Source organism: Embiotoca jacksoni, unplaced genomic scaffold (assembly GCF_022577435.1).
Source record: "Embiotoca jacksoni isolate LCO1_2020_lvr unplaced genomic scaffold, fEmbJac1.0.p SCAF_3, whole genome shotgun sequence".
Classification (NCBI taxonomy): domain Eukaryota; kingdom Metazoa; phylum Chordata; class Actinopteri; family Embiotocidae; genus Embiotoca; species Embiotoca jacksoni.
In genome coordinates, this window is record NW_027185381.1 from 5,770,052 (window position 1) to 5,786,148 (window position 16,097).

Consider the following 16,097-nt stretch of genomic DNA (forward strand, 5'->3'; position numbering starts at 1 on the left):
AACACTTTTCTTATCTTTATTCAACACCATGACTGGGGAACAAGGGGAGAGATTGTGATCATATTTAACATTTGGTCAGATACTAAATTAGTGACATTATGTCGAGTGGTGAGGAGGACCAACTGAAACCTGCTTTAAGGGAAGGGACCATTGAGTTCTGGAAAAGTGTGCCAATGGAAAAATACACATGAACATCACCCCATCCCTTCCACACACACACACACACACACACACACACACACACACACACACACACACACACACACACAGACCTCTGCTCAGCCAGATTTATTGTAAATGTCACACACCAACATGATAATGACAGAAATTGACTCCTACAGTACTAAGACCACAGGCCAGTCATTTTCAACAATGAACATTGTGTGCACTGTCTCACACACACAAACTCTCAGTTCAACCAAGTCCACAAACAAAAATATAATAATTTGCAATAGCGTTTTTCTTTTACTGTGCATGTTGCTTAGTGCGACTTCTGGCATTCCTTGCCTTGAACAATCCTCTTCAAATCTGGCTTGTATTCCGTTGTTGCCACTCGAAGCAATTCTTTCTCATGGGTGTCAGTCAGAACAGATCGATGCTTTGATTTCACGTGTTTCAGGGTAGAAAACACAGACTCGCAGACGTATGTTGACCCAAACATTGACAGTATCTTAAGCGCAGCCCATTTGACATTGGGGTATTTTTCCATTGGCACACTTTTCCAGAACTCAATGGTCCCTTCCCTTAAAGCAGGTTTCAGTTGGTCCTCCTCACAAAGATCGATCATCTCCAACTCAGCCGCGGCATCATCTGTGACTAGCGGGGCTTTCAAACAGTCCGTCTCCGCATTAAATGGCTTTTTAGCCCGTGCAATGTTCCAAGCCAGTTGATACGATGCAAGCGTTACGGTCTCTGAGTGCTTTGTACATTTTTTGAAAAACTGTATCTGCTTTTCTGCCTGACTTTTTAAAGTGACCAACTTGTGCTTGCGAAGTTCAGTCCACTTTTGGAAATTCCTGGTCGATGTTAGCGTGGAGTGAGCTGTAGTGGCGCTGAAGATTTGAAGCTTTGAAATGCGCTAATGACGCCTGACATATAAGGCAGAATGGCTCGCCATTACGTTCAACAAAAAAATATAAACTCTCCCACTCTGTTAAAAACGTCCTGTGTTCATCTTCATATTTTCGTTTTGCTGTGCATTTTTTTCCCTGCCATTTTGAGAGCGAACTGGACACAAATTGTTTACTCAAATGATCTTGCCCCTACTGGGAAACTTTGCGGTATTTTCATCTCACGCACATGCGCGTTTGACAAAAATACCGTATTGAACTCAAGCGAAGCGAACACGCACATTAAAAAAACCCACAAACACTACCTCCAAGAGACTTACAACTGAATGTACTGAATGTGTATATCCCAATTTTTTTTTGGAGGGGCAATCCTGTCCTACCTCTCTGTCTAAAGTATTTGCAAAATCAATAAAAAGATTTTAAAAGAAAAAACAAAACAAAACACAAACACAAACTTCGATATGAACGTAGGAGCCACATGAAACCAGGCAAAGAGCCGCATGCGGCTCGGGAGCCGCGGGTTGGCCAGGCCTGCTAGCTGATCGAATCTGGCACTAACCATGAAGCAGTGTCAGCTGTCATGTCTACAACTCTCCCAGATCTCCCAGAATTCAATTTATTGGGCAAGCATGTGAACAAATACAGGACTTCTTCAGTCAGTTCAATTCAATTCAATTTTATTTACAGCGCAAAATCACAACACAGGTTATTTCATAGCACTTAACACATTAAAGTCCTCACAACAGACCTTACTTAGAGCAGCATTATACAGAAAAAACAAACAATTCAACAATTCCCACTTAAGCTAGGAGGGAAAAACTCCTCTTTAGGGGAGAAAAAGCTCCAACAGAGGGAAGGGAAAACTCTCTCTTAATAGGAAGAAACCTCCGACAGAACCAGGCTCAGAGGTGCCTCGACCGGTTGTGATGAGCGGAGAGCAGAGAGAGAAAAGGACAGCATAGAGATACAAGACATGAACTGCTGGTGGGACCGACAATCACAGAGCAGAAACGTGCAGCTCCATGGCCGGAACTGTACGGAGAGGCAACATACAACAAGCAAAACCTATGGGAGAGAGAAAGCATGAAGTAAATGAGATGTCATTTTTTTTTTTTTTTTTAAATTTTATTTCACTTTATGAGGGGAAATTTCTTTGCTACAGCAGGGGGGCTCTCAGGGGGGAGCTGCTGCAACAGGCTGCCACTAGCGCGGCGCCAGGTAACCTGACCTGAGGTGCATGTTTTTGGATGGTGAGATATGAGTGTATAGAGAATGAAAGAGTGAGAGGAAAGAGTCTGGAAAGACATGCATGCAGCTTGCAAAATGCAACTTGACTGGTTGGCGTAGGTAACAAATCATGAAGCGAGAAGTCTTCTTATCTCTGTCTCTCACGTTTTCTGCTGTCACCTATCATGACCCAAAAAGCATTTCAACCTGGTGGCCAACATGTTTTATTTGGTCAATTTGACTTTCTTTTTCAGTTTTTTTTCCCTCTGTCTGTATACCAGCCACACATGACTTAATTTAATTTACTGCAGTAACAGAAAAATTATTGTTGTTGACCTCAGCTGCTTGACAGAGCCTCCTCTGCTGTGCTGGTGCCCTCTGATCTAACCGGGTAGTGACTTTACCATGTGTAAATCGTTCCTCTAAGACAGAGACAGGGGGGGGAGGGATGGGGAGTTGTATGGAGGGGGCAGAGTGTTTGTCTAAACCCCTCCACCCCTGCTCACACACCCTGACAGGGGAAATTACAACAGCACTGGTCTGCCCTTCTGTGTCAGAGACATTGTGCATGTTTGAATGTCTTTTCCAAGTCACTGTTATTTTATTTGTGTTTAAAATAAGATGACAATATTCTGACTACCGGCCAATGACTGTCCTCATTCTTTTAATTATTTCAACTATTAATCGCTCCCTTCAAGCTTATCATATACGTATATTTTCCCTCTCGATCTATTAAGGATTAAAGAGCAGCACTCGTTACCAAAACAGGTAAGAACATGTAGATATTAACAAGACAGGGCACTTCACAGATGTTTTTCAAATACAGTACAGCGCCCCCTCACATCCCTATCAAAAGAGACCCAAGAGCAGCATTGAGTGAAGATCTGTGTGATTTTCTAGCAGATGAAAGTGAATACTTAATTAACATGCTATAATTGCTGGCAGTCTCTCTTTTTATTTCAAGATGGAATGATGTGAGCTCTCCCCCAAGCCAAGGTCAGAGGGCCATGCCCATGCAATACATATTTAATGGAGAAAGACAGAATGTGACCATGTGTGTCCGGATACTTGAATGATACTGTATCTTAACTATCATCCACAGCTGCTGTTGCTCATTTTGGGTTGTGACACAAATTGTATTTTTGTGCATTCGTAGACAGCATTATTTATTATTTTCAGTGTTGTTATTGTGTTTTTTTTTTTTCCAGTTTGAAGAGTGATTGTTCATTTCCTCCACTTCCAACATAATTCAGTAGCCAAACCACAACTAGAACACACTCTACTTAACATTAAAGTAAATGGGCTACCTCTGCCTCATGTGCTGACGTGGTTTTGTGGCTCATTCTTCATTTCTAGATTGCTTTCAGCGTTATGCCATGCACTATAAACTAACCACCGCGCTGCTCCTTGCAAACGAAATCACAGGCGCAAACTCTCTATGGACTTAAAACGTATAAACTGAGAACGTTTCCGCTTTACGAGCAGCTTTAACAATCCACTAAGGCTGCAACAAGACAGTATTGTTGGATGGTGAACACCCCAAAAGAGTGTGGCAAGAAACGGAGCTGATTAAGCATCTCTGCCAATGATATCAGATTAAGCAGAGCTTTCAGGGCCCGTCCTGTGCTGGCGACATGGATTACCTCATCAGCTGCGGCTCAGTTGGTTTGGCAGCAAAGGAGCGTGTATAAACTGTGGCAGGAGATGACAGAAAACACTGCAGAGAAGTTTTCTGTAGAAAAAAAGGGGTGTGTTGGTGTTGACACTGGCAACGGTTTGACCCTCTGATTCTTTGTTTATTAAGCCAGGAGTAATTCTTTGGAAGCAGTTGCTTATCTAAATCCTTTAAACACATCATGTAATACTATTTATTAATTTTACTAATACAAAAGCAAAACAATGCATGGTCTCAATGTCATTGTTTTGTGTGGATGAAAAAAACAATCCAGAGTATAAACTCAGCATATGTTTTTTTTTTTTACAAAACATAATGCAGAAAAAAGATTCCGGGGATACATTAGAAATAGATATTTTTTTGACAAAGTTCAGTGCACTAATGCCAATATTCGGCCTCAATTACACATCTTTGTGACACGTGTCAAAAGTGTTTCAGAACCATGTTTGAGCTTTCATTGAAAAAAAATTGTTTTATTACACAATGTATATAAAGAATATTGGCAAATATATTGATATTAAAATGTATTTATTGACTGCCTATTATCAGTATTGACCCCCAAAATCCAGAATTAGTCAAGCTATAATTTGTAAAATAATAAGATGATTGAATTACTAATCACCATAAATCCATAGATTTAATTAATCATTGAGATACACTTATTATCTAATTCCCTATAGGTCCTCTGATTTCCTATTTTCCTAACTTCAAATTGTCAAATGTCTGTTTCTATTAGTGAAGAGTCAGATGTCATGCAAACAAGATTGATGAAAATAAGTTCAGCACTTTATTATTTTACACCTGAGAAAGTCAGATATACAATACATGCATGTTGTATTTTATTAATGTATTAGGATGATGTCAGTAAACCAAAGCTCAGTTTTCAAAATGTAAACTATGATGCATCAGTGATTCTGAGCAAAATTCCCAAACTGGAAATAAGCTTGAGTATTTTACAGCAAAGTGGTGATTTTTAACTGGACAAAACTGAGGCACAATTTAGAGCAGTCCCAAAGTGCAGCAGTAAACATCAGCTAAATGACATACGGTGACTGCAAGTACAACGCTCCTGCAGCTACTCCAAGACGTAATGCACATGTCACTGCAAAGAAAATCTGACAGAAAGTGTCCCATCCACATCTCTGATCTGACAGCGAGGGGACAATTAATTGCAGTTGCAAAGTATTTTCTTTGCCCATGTAGATCAACAATGTCTCAGGCAATTAGCCCACCATCCCCCTCTCACTGAGGGCTGAGGCCTCAATCCTGCATGTCCCCCTCTTCACATAATGAAGAGACAGCGGGTGTCATGTCTGGACTTGGCAATCTGCTACTGACATGAGAGTTAGAGTATTAAATGGACTAACTGCCGGCTTTACTGCTGAAGAACACCGGTGCCTGAGCCCAATCATTACCACAGCCCCAAACAAAAATGACATTTGTCTGACAATAAAATTGGATACTAACCTGTCTGAAAGCTGTCTCCATTTGCCTAGAACAAATGTTGGCGTCGGAAAACAGTTTGACACACTTTCCCCCTTGAATGCATAGAGAAGGCGAAGCCATCCTTTGGCTCACGGTAATGGCCCCTCATTGTTGGCCGCAAAGGATGTGGCGCTATTCATACCGGTGGATGATTGAAAAGAAAATTGAATCTCTTTTGATGTGATAAATGTGTCTATTACTGCATTTGCACACAAAATGTCGGTGGAAATTATAGTGGGGAGGCAGGGCTCAGAGGGGAAAATACATAGGGATGGCATATTGGCTAGCTTTGATTGGAGCTGAAATATAAATATACTGTACCGGTGGTGAAATGAGTCCAAGCTCCCTGATTTTTCCACAGGAACTTCACAAATGAAAGGCCTTGAGAGCCCCAATTGTAAGACTATATAAAAAGGTTAAATGTCTGCATAGCTCTCTCTCTCTTTCCCTCTCTAAAGAGCTATTTGATAAAGGACACCAACAACTGTTTGCCTTGTAATAAAAGAGAATTTTCTCCTTTCAAAAACTTCTGAAAGACAGAAAGAAGCCCGGGGAAGAAAGGAGACACTGTGTTTTGTGTTGTATGAAGTGAGGCACTCTGAAGGACAAATTCATTTGAAATTATAAAGACAGTTGGTGAAGTGGTTTGATGTACACATCTATCAAAATATCCTGTTGGTGGTAAAAACAAACAACTTTTTTTTTTTTAGCATTTTGCTGTTTTTTTTTTTTTTTTGCACAATATTGACCACGTGCACATCTTCTCGTACGAGTATTAGTATGACATTTATGTTTGGAAAGACATTTTACAGAGGAAAACAATAAGAACTAGCAGGTCACTCAGAGCGCAGACCTTAAAGAAGGCCAATCTTCTGATATGCAAAAACTGTGGCGATGTCAATGTAACTGTTAACAAATTCTTTACCACTGTTGATGAAATGTTCGTAGGACTCCAGGGATGTAGTTTCTGAACTGTTCACATGTATCCGCACAAGACATGTTATAATGTCCAAGTATGAGGTTGGGGTAGCAATACAGGGTCCTCATTTGGACAGGTTGCGTGGAAAAAAAAAATAGTTTACAGTGAGCATTTTTGCCAAATCATAGCCTTTAGCATCTCTGCTAAGTTTGTGTCAGTATAGAATTCTCTTAGTTTTCTTCTGCTTTCCCAGTTTGAAGATTTATTGGGTTGGATAACTCACTTGAAATCGCTGAATTGTGCCCCTCTGTTTACTTTTACTGCACAGCTGGATGTACTGTAGCTACCTCTAAAAATGGTGTATTGATGACTGTCTGAAACTGATTGTACCAGTTCCATTTTTTCACCTGAGACCACTGTCCGCAAGCTCTCCATGACAACTGCTGTATTAAGTTTAAGCAAGTACGCGTATATCCCAGTGTATACCTGGTAACTCTGAATGTGAATTGTAATATGGAGTCATTGTAATTTGAGAATAGCCTATGTTTTGTCACTATTGAAATTTACTCCCATCTACTGGATTTGAAGATATATGGCATTTAGTAGGCCAAACGGCTTTTTCTTGCATTTTTAATGAAAATAAAAAAATCATGGATGCCCCCATGATCTGGATCTGCTCCAAATTTAATAGGTTCTTCCTTGGCCAATGCTACACCCTTCCACCAAGCTTGATAAAAGTTGGGCTGGTAGTTTTTCCATAATCTGTGGATTTGTGGGAGGCTGTAGCTCAGACGGTAGAGTGGGTTGCACAACAATCAGAAGGTTGGTGGCTCAATCCCCAGCTCCTCCTGTCCACATGCCTAAGTGTCCTTGAGCAAGACACTGAACCCTAAGTTGCTCCTGATGGTGTACCATCAGTGTGTGAATGTGCTCCTGATGGCAGCACCTTGCATGGTGATCTGTCTCATGAATGGGTGAATGGAAAAACCATGTTAAAGTGCTTTGAGACCAAAAGGTGATAAAAGCGCTATACAAGTACAGACCATTTACCATAATCCTGTTGACAAACAAACCAACCGTAAACATAATCTCCTTGCCAGAAACAGATAAATAAAACAAATAGATAAAAAGCAGAGCTATAACTAAACATCACTTTAAAAAAAAATAAAAAAAATAATGCCAAAACATTGGCTTGTGTTCTGTAAGACTTTTTTGGTTGGAAAAAAGTCCATACTAGACATGTCCAACTGCAACCCTGTGTTTGGAAACAACATTTATATCTAACTGTTTAAGTTCTATATTTAGGAACCAACAAAACAGTTAAAAATATGTCAGATACATTTCCTCATTATGCTCATAGAAACTGTGATCTGCTCCCAACCACCCCCTCAAAACCTATTGTTAAAAACACACATGTAAACTTTCTATACTTTTGTTTTGTATCTTATTGAAAACTAGTAAAAAAAAATAAAAAAATACAAAAAAAATAAAAAAAATCTAATTATTGAGACTATCTAACTCTCTATAGCAACAAACTTCCGAAAAAAAAGTCCCCAGTAAATTCAACACAGCTCGGCTATTTTAAGGAATTTTTTAGCCCTTTTTAAAAAGTGAATATTCATTCAAAGTAACCATGGCCTCGAGAGGTCAGACAGAACTGAGAAAATAAATCACTCTTGGTTTTGGTCTTTTCATGAGATTTGTTTACAGTAAAAAAAAATATAGACTCTCGTCAGTTTTATCCTTTATACGGGAAAGCCCAGACTGTGTATAAACCACAACCTGCTGATGTTTGAATCACTTCTGATTTGTGCCTTACGATCCTTTATCCAGAAATCTCCGAAAAAGTTTTTGTTGACGTTCCCACAGGAAGGAAAAGTGAAGATCAACTTCAATCTGCAAATAATGAAATATTTCGCTCCTTTCTTCTACTGTTCACCCTCTCCTCATTTTATTTTCACATCCTGCTAAGTAGAAAAAGTTTGTGGTTCTGTTACTTTAATGACTTGAGTTAAAAAAGACCCATAATGTCAAAAAGTCAAGAGAAACTTCAGCAACATTAACTTGGTTTTGTTACTCTTTCATGCTTTCTTCAACACAACTGGTACTTTGTTGATCCTTTCATAAATGATTAATTTTCAAGGCTCAGAGGACTTACTGTTAATGTCTGCATTCACAATATTAACAATCATGAATAAATGGAGGAGAGAGAATTCAGACATACATTAAAGTAATCCGACTGAAAAGTGTCATAATAGTATAGGTATGCACGAGTTATTGTGTGTGTCATCTGTTTTTCAAACAGCCCACTTGTTCAGTGGTACTCAAGAGGTACAGACAGTAACACAAACACTGACTCTACTACTCTATTCTACCGCCTGACCCTTACATTTTTAATCAGGACACTCATCTCTCTTTCAATACACAACATCTTTGATGATGAGATGCTCTTTGATGGCAAGTGAATTTCATTTGCCTCTAAAAGCTTGCAAAGTATTCGCTTCAAGACGATCACCACATTCGTGACTTCTAGGCAATTACTGTAATGATGCAAAATGGTAAACATTGGCCCAACATCTAAATAATTTAACAGCCTGAAAACATGCTGCTCCAATGTTTATGAAATTCATTTTGTGTTTACAGAGTGATCATGTTGAAATGTTCCATGGCATTGAGCTAGCATGAGAGGTCATGTTTGAATGGACTAATTGTATGATATTTAAATGGAACTTTACATTACGTTATGACTCGGGTCAGACAATAGACTCTACCCTTTGAAGTTCTCAAGGGTGCACATGCAGTAAGCCAAATTTAATGCATCTGAAAAATATTAAGAGACTCAAACGTCCTCTTTTTTGCATGCATTTTGGTGTATGATTACTTCTCAGTTTGAATAAAGCTCAACAAAGTGTAAACTAAATTGTGCATTTGGAGTTGCTGCAAGTGATGTTTGCAGCAGGCTCAGTTTTAATGTTAAAACTGTGTTGTCAGGCATCAAGTGGCAGAGAGCTGTGCAAAAACTGACTGCAAGCTCAGTTTGTTGTGGGTTGAGCTTCATTTTGACATAAATGTAACAACGAATATTTGTATGTAAAATGGTTTACATTTTTTTCTTAAAGTAGTAAGTTTAAGTGCATATGTTTTCACTATTAACTTCAATTCTTATTTATTATTATTGAAGTTCTACTGACAGGCATAATCAGTGTTTCTTTCTTCCAGTGACTTTTCTCATTGACTTTCAGCTTAACAGGACACGTGCCTGCTGCAGAATTTACCAGGTTAATATATAAACCACAGCTGCTGGGATGAAGATGCCCACAGGAACATTGTCCCCAAGATAAGCAAGCCAGACTGCTGCTGAGTCACTGGACAGTCACGTGGACAATTTCAGTGACTTGCAAATACCACTGATGGCTCTTCAATTGTTTTGACAAATTAGATGTTAGAGATGTTAGAGGTTTAAGTCACCATCAACAAGACTTTTCATATAAGTTTGTTTTGTTTATGTTTTTGCTGTTTTGATATAAACCTCGTCTGACTATCCTGAATTTGGATCTGACTGGCTGTAGTTTGGATATTTTTTATCAATTGTTTGTCCTGTATAAAATCGTACAACAGACCTGCTGGAGAGGTCCAGGACGTTTACATTTTTCAAGGTAAAATTTATTTGCTTTGTTTAAAATGGACAGTGGGTTTGCTGTGGCTAGGAATCAGCTTCTCCATGTGGAAATCCTCATCGATGAACATGAACCTCGAAGAGGAATCCTGGACCTTCTGAGTGGACTACGTCCTCACTGGAAGGCACAAGACATTCAGATGAAGGCAAGTGAACATATGTGTTACCAATATATGGATTATCTGAAATTGATTATGTATTTTTATACAACTATGTTTTCAAAAAAGTTGGGATGCTATGTAAAATGTAAATAAAAACAAAATTGTATTATTTGCAAATCATGCAAACCCATATTTATTGGAAAATAAGAAAAAGACAACATATTAAATATTGAAACTAAGACATTTTGTTATTTTATAAAAAATATATGCTCATTTTGAATTTGATGCCAGCAACAAATTTCAAAAAAGTTGTGACAGGGTCAACAAAAGACTGGAAAAGTTGTGTAACGCTAAAAGACACACCTGGTTAAATATCTCACAACTAATTAGGTTAACTAGCAAAAGGTCAGTAACCTGATTGGGTATAAAACGAGCATCCCAGAGAGGATCTCAGTAGTGAAGATGGAGAAGGGTTCAGCACTCTGTGAAACTGTGTGGGTAAATAGTGCAACAATTTAAGAATAATATTCCTCGTTGTAAAATTGCAAATAATTCAAACAGTATTCATCTGCAGCACACAATAAGACATGCCCCTTTTGGTTGGTTGTAATGCCAATCACAATTGTGTTCACCCAATCACGATTTTGTAGGCATTATCTCACATACAGAAGTAGTTGGGAGAAGTTTGCCCTCAGGATACTCTTCTACCTTTAAGCCAGAAATGCAACGAGGCAAAACGGTTTTGTTGCCTAAAATTAACCAAACTGCAATTCAATAATGCAAATAATGATAAACACAAAAAAGGTTAACTTCATGAAGGGATTTCTCAGTTATGTTTCCTGTCTATGTAGGCCAAAAGCATGAAACATGATGAACATGTCCTAAATGTTTGAGCCAAACTTCTTTTAACATTATTGGCAAACAAAACATATTATGCATAGTTCTAAAGTGCCTTATATTGACCCCAAACCAACACAGTTGTTCAAAGTTTGAAATTATGTTCTGTAGCACCAAACCATTTCTGCTGCAAAGATATTGCTATGTTATCACACTAACGTCTAAACACTTTCATATACTGCATGTTATGACTATTGAAGACTACAATCTGATAGTCAAAACCATCCTAGCTGGTGGTCAGGATAGAATTGTTGTTGAAGAAATAAACATAATAAATGATTTTCAGTGATCAGAATGTAATTCAATCATAAAACAATTGCATTAAAAATAACAGCCATGATAAAAAGAGCAAAGGGTGGAAAAGAAAAGAGGGTATGGGGTGTTATGCCAGTAGTAGACAAAAAACTGTCCCAACTGCAATATCAAGGGAAGTCATCTTCAGAGTAAAAGCCCTGCAGGAATTTTTGTCATCCACTTCATGCCACCACAGTCTGCTGAGAGAGTGAAAAGAGATCTTCACACATACAGAGACCTAATTGTTGCGCTCACAGATTGAAAGGCAGGAGGGGGGAAGAAGGAAAGACACCTACTGAACTCACCCTCAGGCCAGCTGAAATACATAGACTCAATATGACATCCTTCAGAGCTTAATATCATTTTAGGTCTCTGCTTTCATCAAAACTAAAGCAAACTGTAACTGAAAAATGCCAATGACCACCCTCTTCTGAGATTTCCACTCTGTATGACGCTGCTGGAAGTCAGGAGCCTTTGAGAGGAAGGCGTCCTCGGACTTCAAGGAATGAGATGCCTGACAAACCACAACAGACAAAACTCATACAGTAATGTCATGATCATGATAAGTTTTTCTGTGCAAGTTGTTTAGGCCTGTAAAAATTTGGCCAGTCAGACTATCAGACATTTTAGAGGTTACGCTAAAATAGTGCTAGTTGTAGCTTTTTACACATTCAAGGTGACATTTATAAATTGTGTACTGTGTAGAGAGAATTTTGTATAAAAAGTTCATCATAATCTGTTTTTCTTGTGACAGTGTTCACAAATCCCTCAAATAAATACAGCATGGGTAACAAATTCGAACAGTTACTTTTGACAATTACCTTAATGTTTAGCATCAGATTTGTTATGGGTCTGCATTTGTGCCCCTGAAGTATGGTATGGTATGGTCCCCTTCATGATAGACAGCAGGAAGTAAAGAAAACATTTAAATACAAAAATGGAACATTTATGTCCTATTTACACTTAATTACAATAATATCTCACTAATAACTTCGTAAGAGATGATCCTGAAGAATATACTAATTGAGTTGTATAGCTGTAACCAAATCCTGAACCCAAGATCAAACTTAAGTCAAACTACTTATGCAAACCATAGGCGACTAAGTACAGCTAATCATTTACTCTTAACATGTTCTAAAATGTGACAACATGCCTTGCACAGCAATGCTAATAAATGTTAGTTTGTGTCTCAGGGAACTAACATTAACACAAATATATCTGGCTTGCATCAAACCAGGCAGATTTCAACAGTTGTTAAGTGAAGGGAGGACCATTCAGCTTGTAATCAGCGCACAGTTCAAAAGCCAGCATTCATGATGGTGGTAGGGTGCATTAATGCACATGGCGTGGGTAGCTCCGAATCTGGGAAGGAACCACTAATGCTGAACAATATATACAGGTTTTGGAGCAGCATATGCTACCATCCAGAAAAAAAATAATTCAGGGAAGGCCTTGCTTATTTCAGCAAAACAATACTAAACTGTATTCTGCATGTTTTACAACAGCATGGCTCTCTAGTAGAAGAACCCGGGTACTAAATCGGTGTGCCTGCAGTCCAGACCTGTCACCCATTGAAAACATTTGGCGCATCATTAAACAAAAAATAAGACAAAGGAGACCTCGAACTGTTGAACAGCTGAAAATGTATATCAGCCAACAATGGGACAACATTTCAAAGCTTCAGCAATTGGCCTCCTAAGATCCCAAAGATTTACAGTGTTGTTAAAAGACGTAATGCAACATTGGTGTAAACATGCCCCTGTGCCAACTTTAAAAAAACCTGTTGCTGATATCAAATTAAAAATTAGCATACACTCACCGGACACCATTAGGTACACCTGTTCAACTGCTTGTTAACGCAAATATTTAATCAGCCAATCACATGGCAGCAACTCAATGCATTTAGGCATGTAGACATGGTCAAGACGACCTGCTGAAGTTCAAACTGAGCATCAGAATGGGGAAGAAAGGTGATTTAAGTGACTTTGAACGTGGCATAGTTGTTGGTGCCAGACAGGCTGGTATTTCAGAAACTGCTGATTTCCTGGGATTTTCACACACAACCATCTGTAGGTTTTACAGAGAATGGTCTGAAAAAGAGAAAATATCCAGTGAGTGGCAGTTCTCTGGACAAAAATACCTTGTTGATGCCAGAGGTCAGAGGAGAGATGGCCAGGCTGGTTCGAGATGATAGAAAGGCAACATGAACCCAAATAAGCACTCGTTACAACCAAGGTATGCAGAAGACCATCTCTGAAAGCACAACACATGGAACCTTGAAGCAGATGGGCTACAGCAGCAGAAGATCACTCCTGTCAGCTAAGAATAGGAGACTGAGGCTACAATTCGCATGAGCTCTTTGGACAATAGAAGATTGGAAAAACGTTGCCTGGTCTGATGAGTCTCGATTTCTGCTGTGACATTCAGATGGTCGGGTCAGAATTTGGTGTAAACAACATGAAAGCATGGATCCATCCTGCCTTGTATCAACAGTTCAGGCTGGTGGTGGAATGGTGTGGGGGATACTTTCTTGGCACACTTTGGGCCCCTTAGTACCAATTGAGCATCATTTAAACACCACAGCCTACCTGAGTATTGTTGCTGACCATGTCCATCCCTTTATGACCACAGTTTACCCATCTTTTGATGGATACTTCCAGCAGGAAAACGTGTCATGTCACAAAGCTCAAATCATCTCAAACTGGTTTCTTGAACATGACAGTGTACTCCAATGGCCTCCACTGTCAACAGATCTCAATCCAATAGAGCACCTTTGGGATGAGGTGGAACGGGAGATTCACATCATGGATGCTTTTACAACTTTTACAGTTGTGACTTAAAATCCTTTAGAACCTGTGCTGCTCTTTTTGAGCAATAATGCAAAATACATAAACTATGTGTAATATCTAAGATTTCTTTGCAGTTATCTGGCCAAACTTGACAATCTTAGTGCAGAGCTTTAGGGCTTAAGTTGCCAGGAGTGTTGGCCTCTCCTAGCCTGAGCAACATCCACTATAAACAGAACACCAGCTATTTAAATTAGTGTGAATTGAACAGCAAGGCAGCGGGAGATAATCTCTTTTAAAAGAGAGTGCTGTATACATTTTTTGGGAGCTCAAGAAAAAAAAAAATGATGAAAGATAATGAAGATACCAGGGCAATATTTTATTAACCCTTTAAGCCCTAGAGGCCCCCCATTGGCCAGGAAAAAGACTTAGCAAGCGAAACTATTATTAAAATATGGACATACAGTATATACTGATATTTACACATCTGAACAAATCTGACAAGTGTTCCCTTTATTATTAAAAATAAAGAAAATTTATAATTTTTTGTTGTGGTTGCAGAGATATACTCTTTCTATTGCAATATGCAATTTTCGAGCAGAGCCCTAAAATTAAGTGTGTTTTTAAAAGGTTAATTTCTATTTCAGGCAGGAATCCTGTCTCTCTGTCTTTAGTACATAATATACTGTAGTTTATATTGGGTTGAACCCACAGTGCACATCGTCATGCTGCTGTAAATAGGCTACTGAGTGGTGCACAAAATTCTGTCGCTAAAAAATGAAATGCTTCCTTTGTCTTGACATTAAAGTATATTTGGAACCTTTTCTGAAGACTTATGTCTTTCGCTGTAGTGCTGCCAGAGCTTACTGGTGACCCAAGAGATAATACCATGTTCAGTTCGCTCGATCCATTTGAAATTCATTTAATTTTGTTTCATGCTTGAAGATCCAATCATAACTAAAGCATGTATCACGTGATAAAAATAAATGGAATTGCTAAAGTTGTCATATCGACCTTTAAGTTTTAATAACTGATTCCAAATTTCAGTTCAAAGCTTTGTCTTTATTCGCTACTGTTTGCCCTGTTAAAGTTATTGAAGTATATGTATAGTATATTTGTATTCATTTTAAATTAAAATTAGACAGAAACTCGTAATTTCTTAACAATACTTTTATTCTCAAAGATTTGCAAAGTGTTGTTACAGACAATCTCACTCGAGATGAGTAATTAAGTAAGTGAATAAGTACCAGTAGTTGAGTTTTATAGGAACAGTGGTTATACAACCTCAAACAGAGCAACAACTTAACCATGCACCCACCCATGTGTGCACTTGTGTCAGCGCACATTACAGGTGTGCTCGAGTATACTTCAACAAAAAGCAGGTGTTTAGCTGTGAGCCAGTTACTGAGGAAGCCAGAACCTTTTGTCTTTTCATGGGATTTGTTGTCAATAGCAAAAACATGAAAATATCATCAGTTTTTCTTTTAAAATATGAAGTTATTCTCTGAATTGTAAAGAGCTGATATAGGAATTGGCACTGGCGCAAAAAAAAAAGTCTAACATGTTTGCCTATATTTGTGTAGTAAATTAGAATGTTTTGGGCAAAAATCACTCTAATATCTGAACTGTAGGCACTCATATCTGTCCGATCTTGTGTACATAGTGCACTATACTGTATACTGTTCACAGACACTTTTCCACTATAAAACCAGGAGAAAAGTCAAGGTAACTGGACAACAACAGTAGACCTTTAGGAAGACTCTTTTAGTGGTGTTGCAAGAGCATCTATTCAGAACAGGATAATTCCAACCTGGTCCCATGTGCAAACACAAGCTCCAATCTTTCAAAGAAATAGGGTTTATGTTTGTTAGGTGACCACACAGCGGGTAGGTGACCTCTCAATCTTCACCAGGTCCAGTAATGTACACAAAGGAGTAGATGTTTCCGTTCTGCTCTTAGATCCCAGC

The 16,097-nt window shown here is 38.6% G+C and overlaps 1 protein-coding gene across 1 annotated transcript in view; it reads left to right on the forward strand.

The window, feature by feature from the left end:
* Positions 1 to 9,894: 9,894 nt before the first annotated feature.
* Positions 9,895 to 16,097, forward strand: part of LOC138206690 (ethanolamine kinase 1) — a 31,101-nt gene continuing 24,898 nt past the window's right edge. Inside the window, exon 1 of the mRNA XM_069163578.1 lies at positions 9,895 to 10,198. Within this exon, the coding sequence (XP_069019679.1) occupies positions 10,058 to 10,198 (141 nt within the window). The 5' untranslated portion in view covers positions 9,895 to 10,057. The remainder of the gene's footprint in view (positions 10,199 to 16,097) is intronic.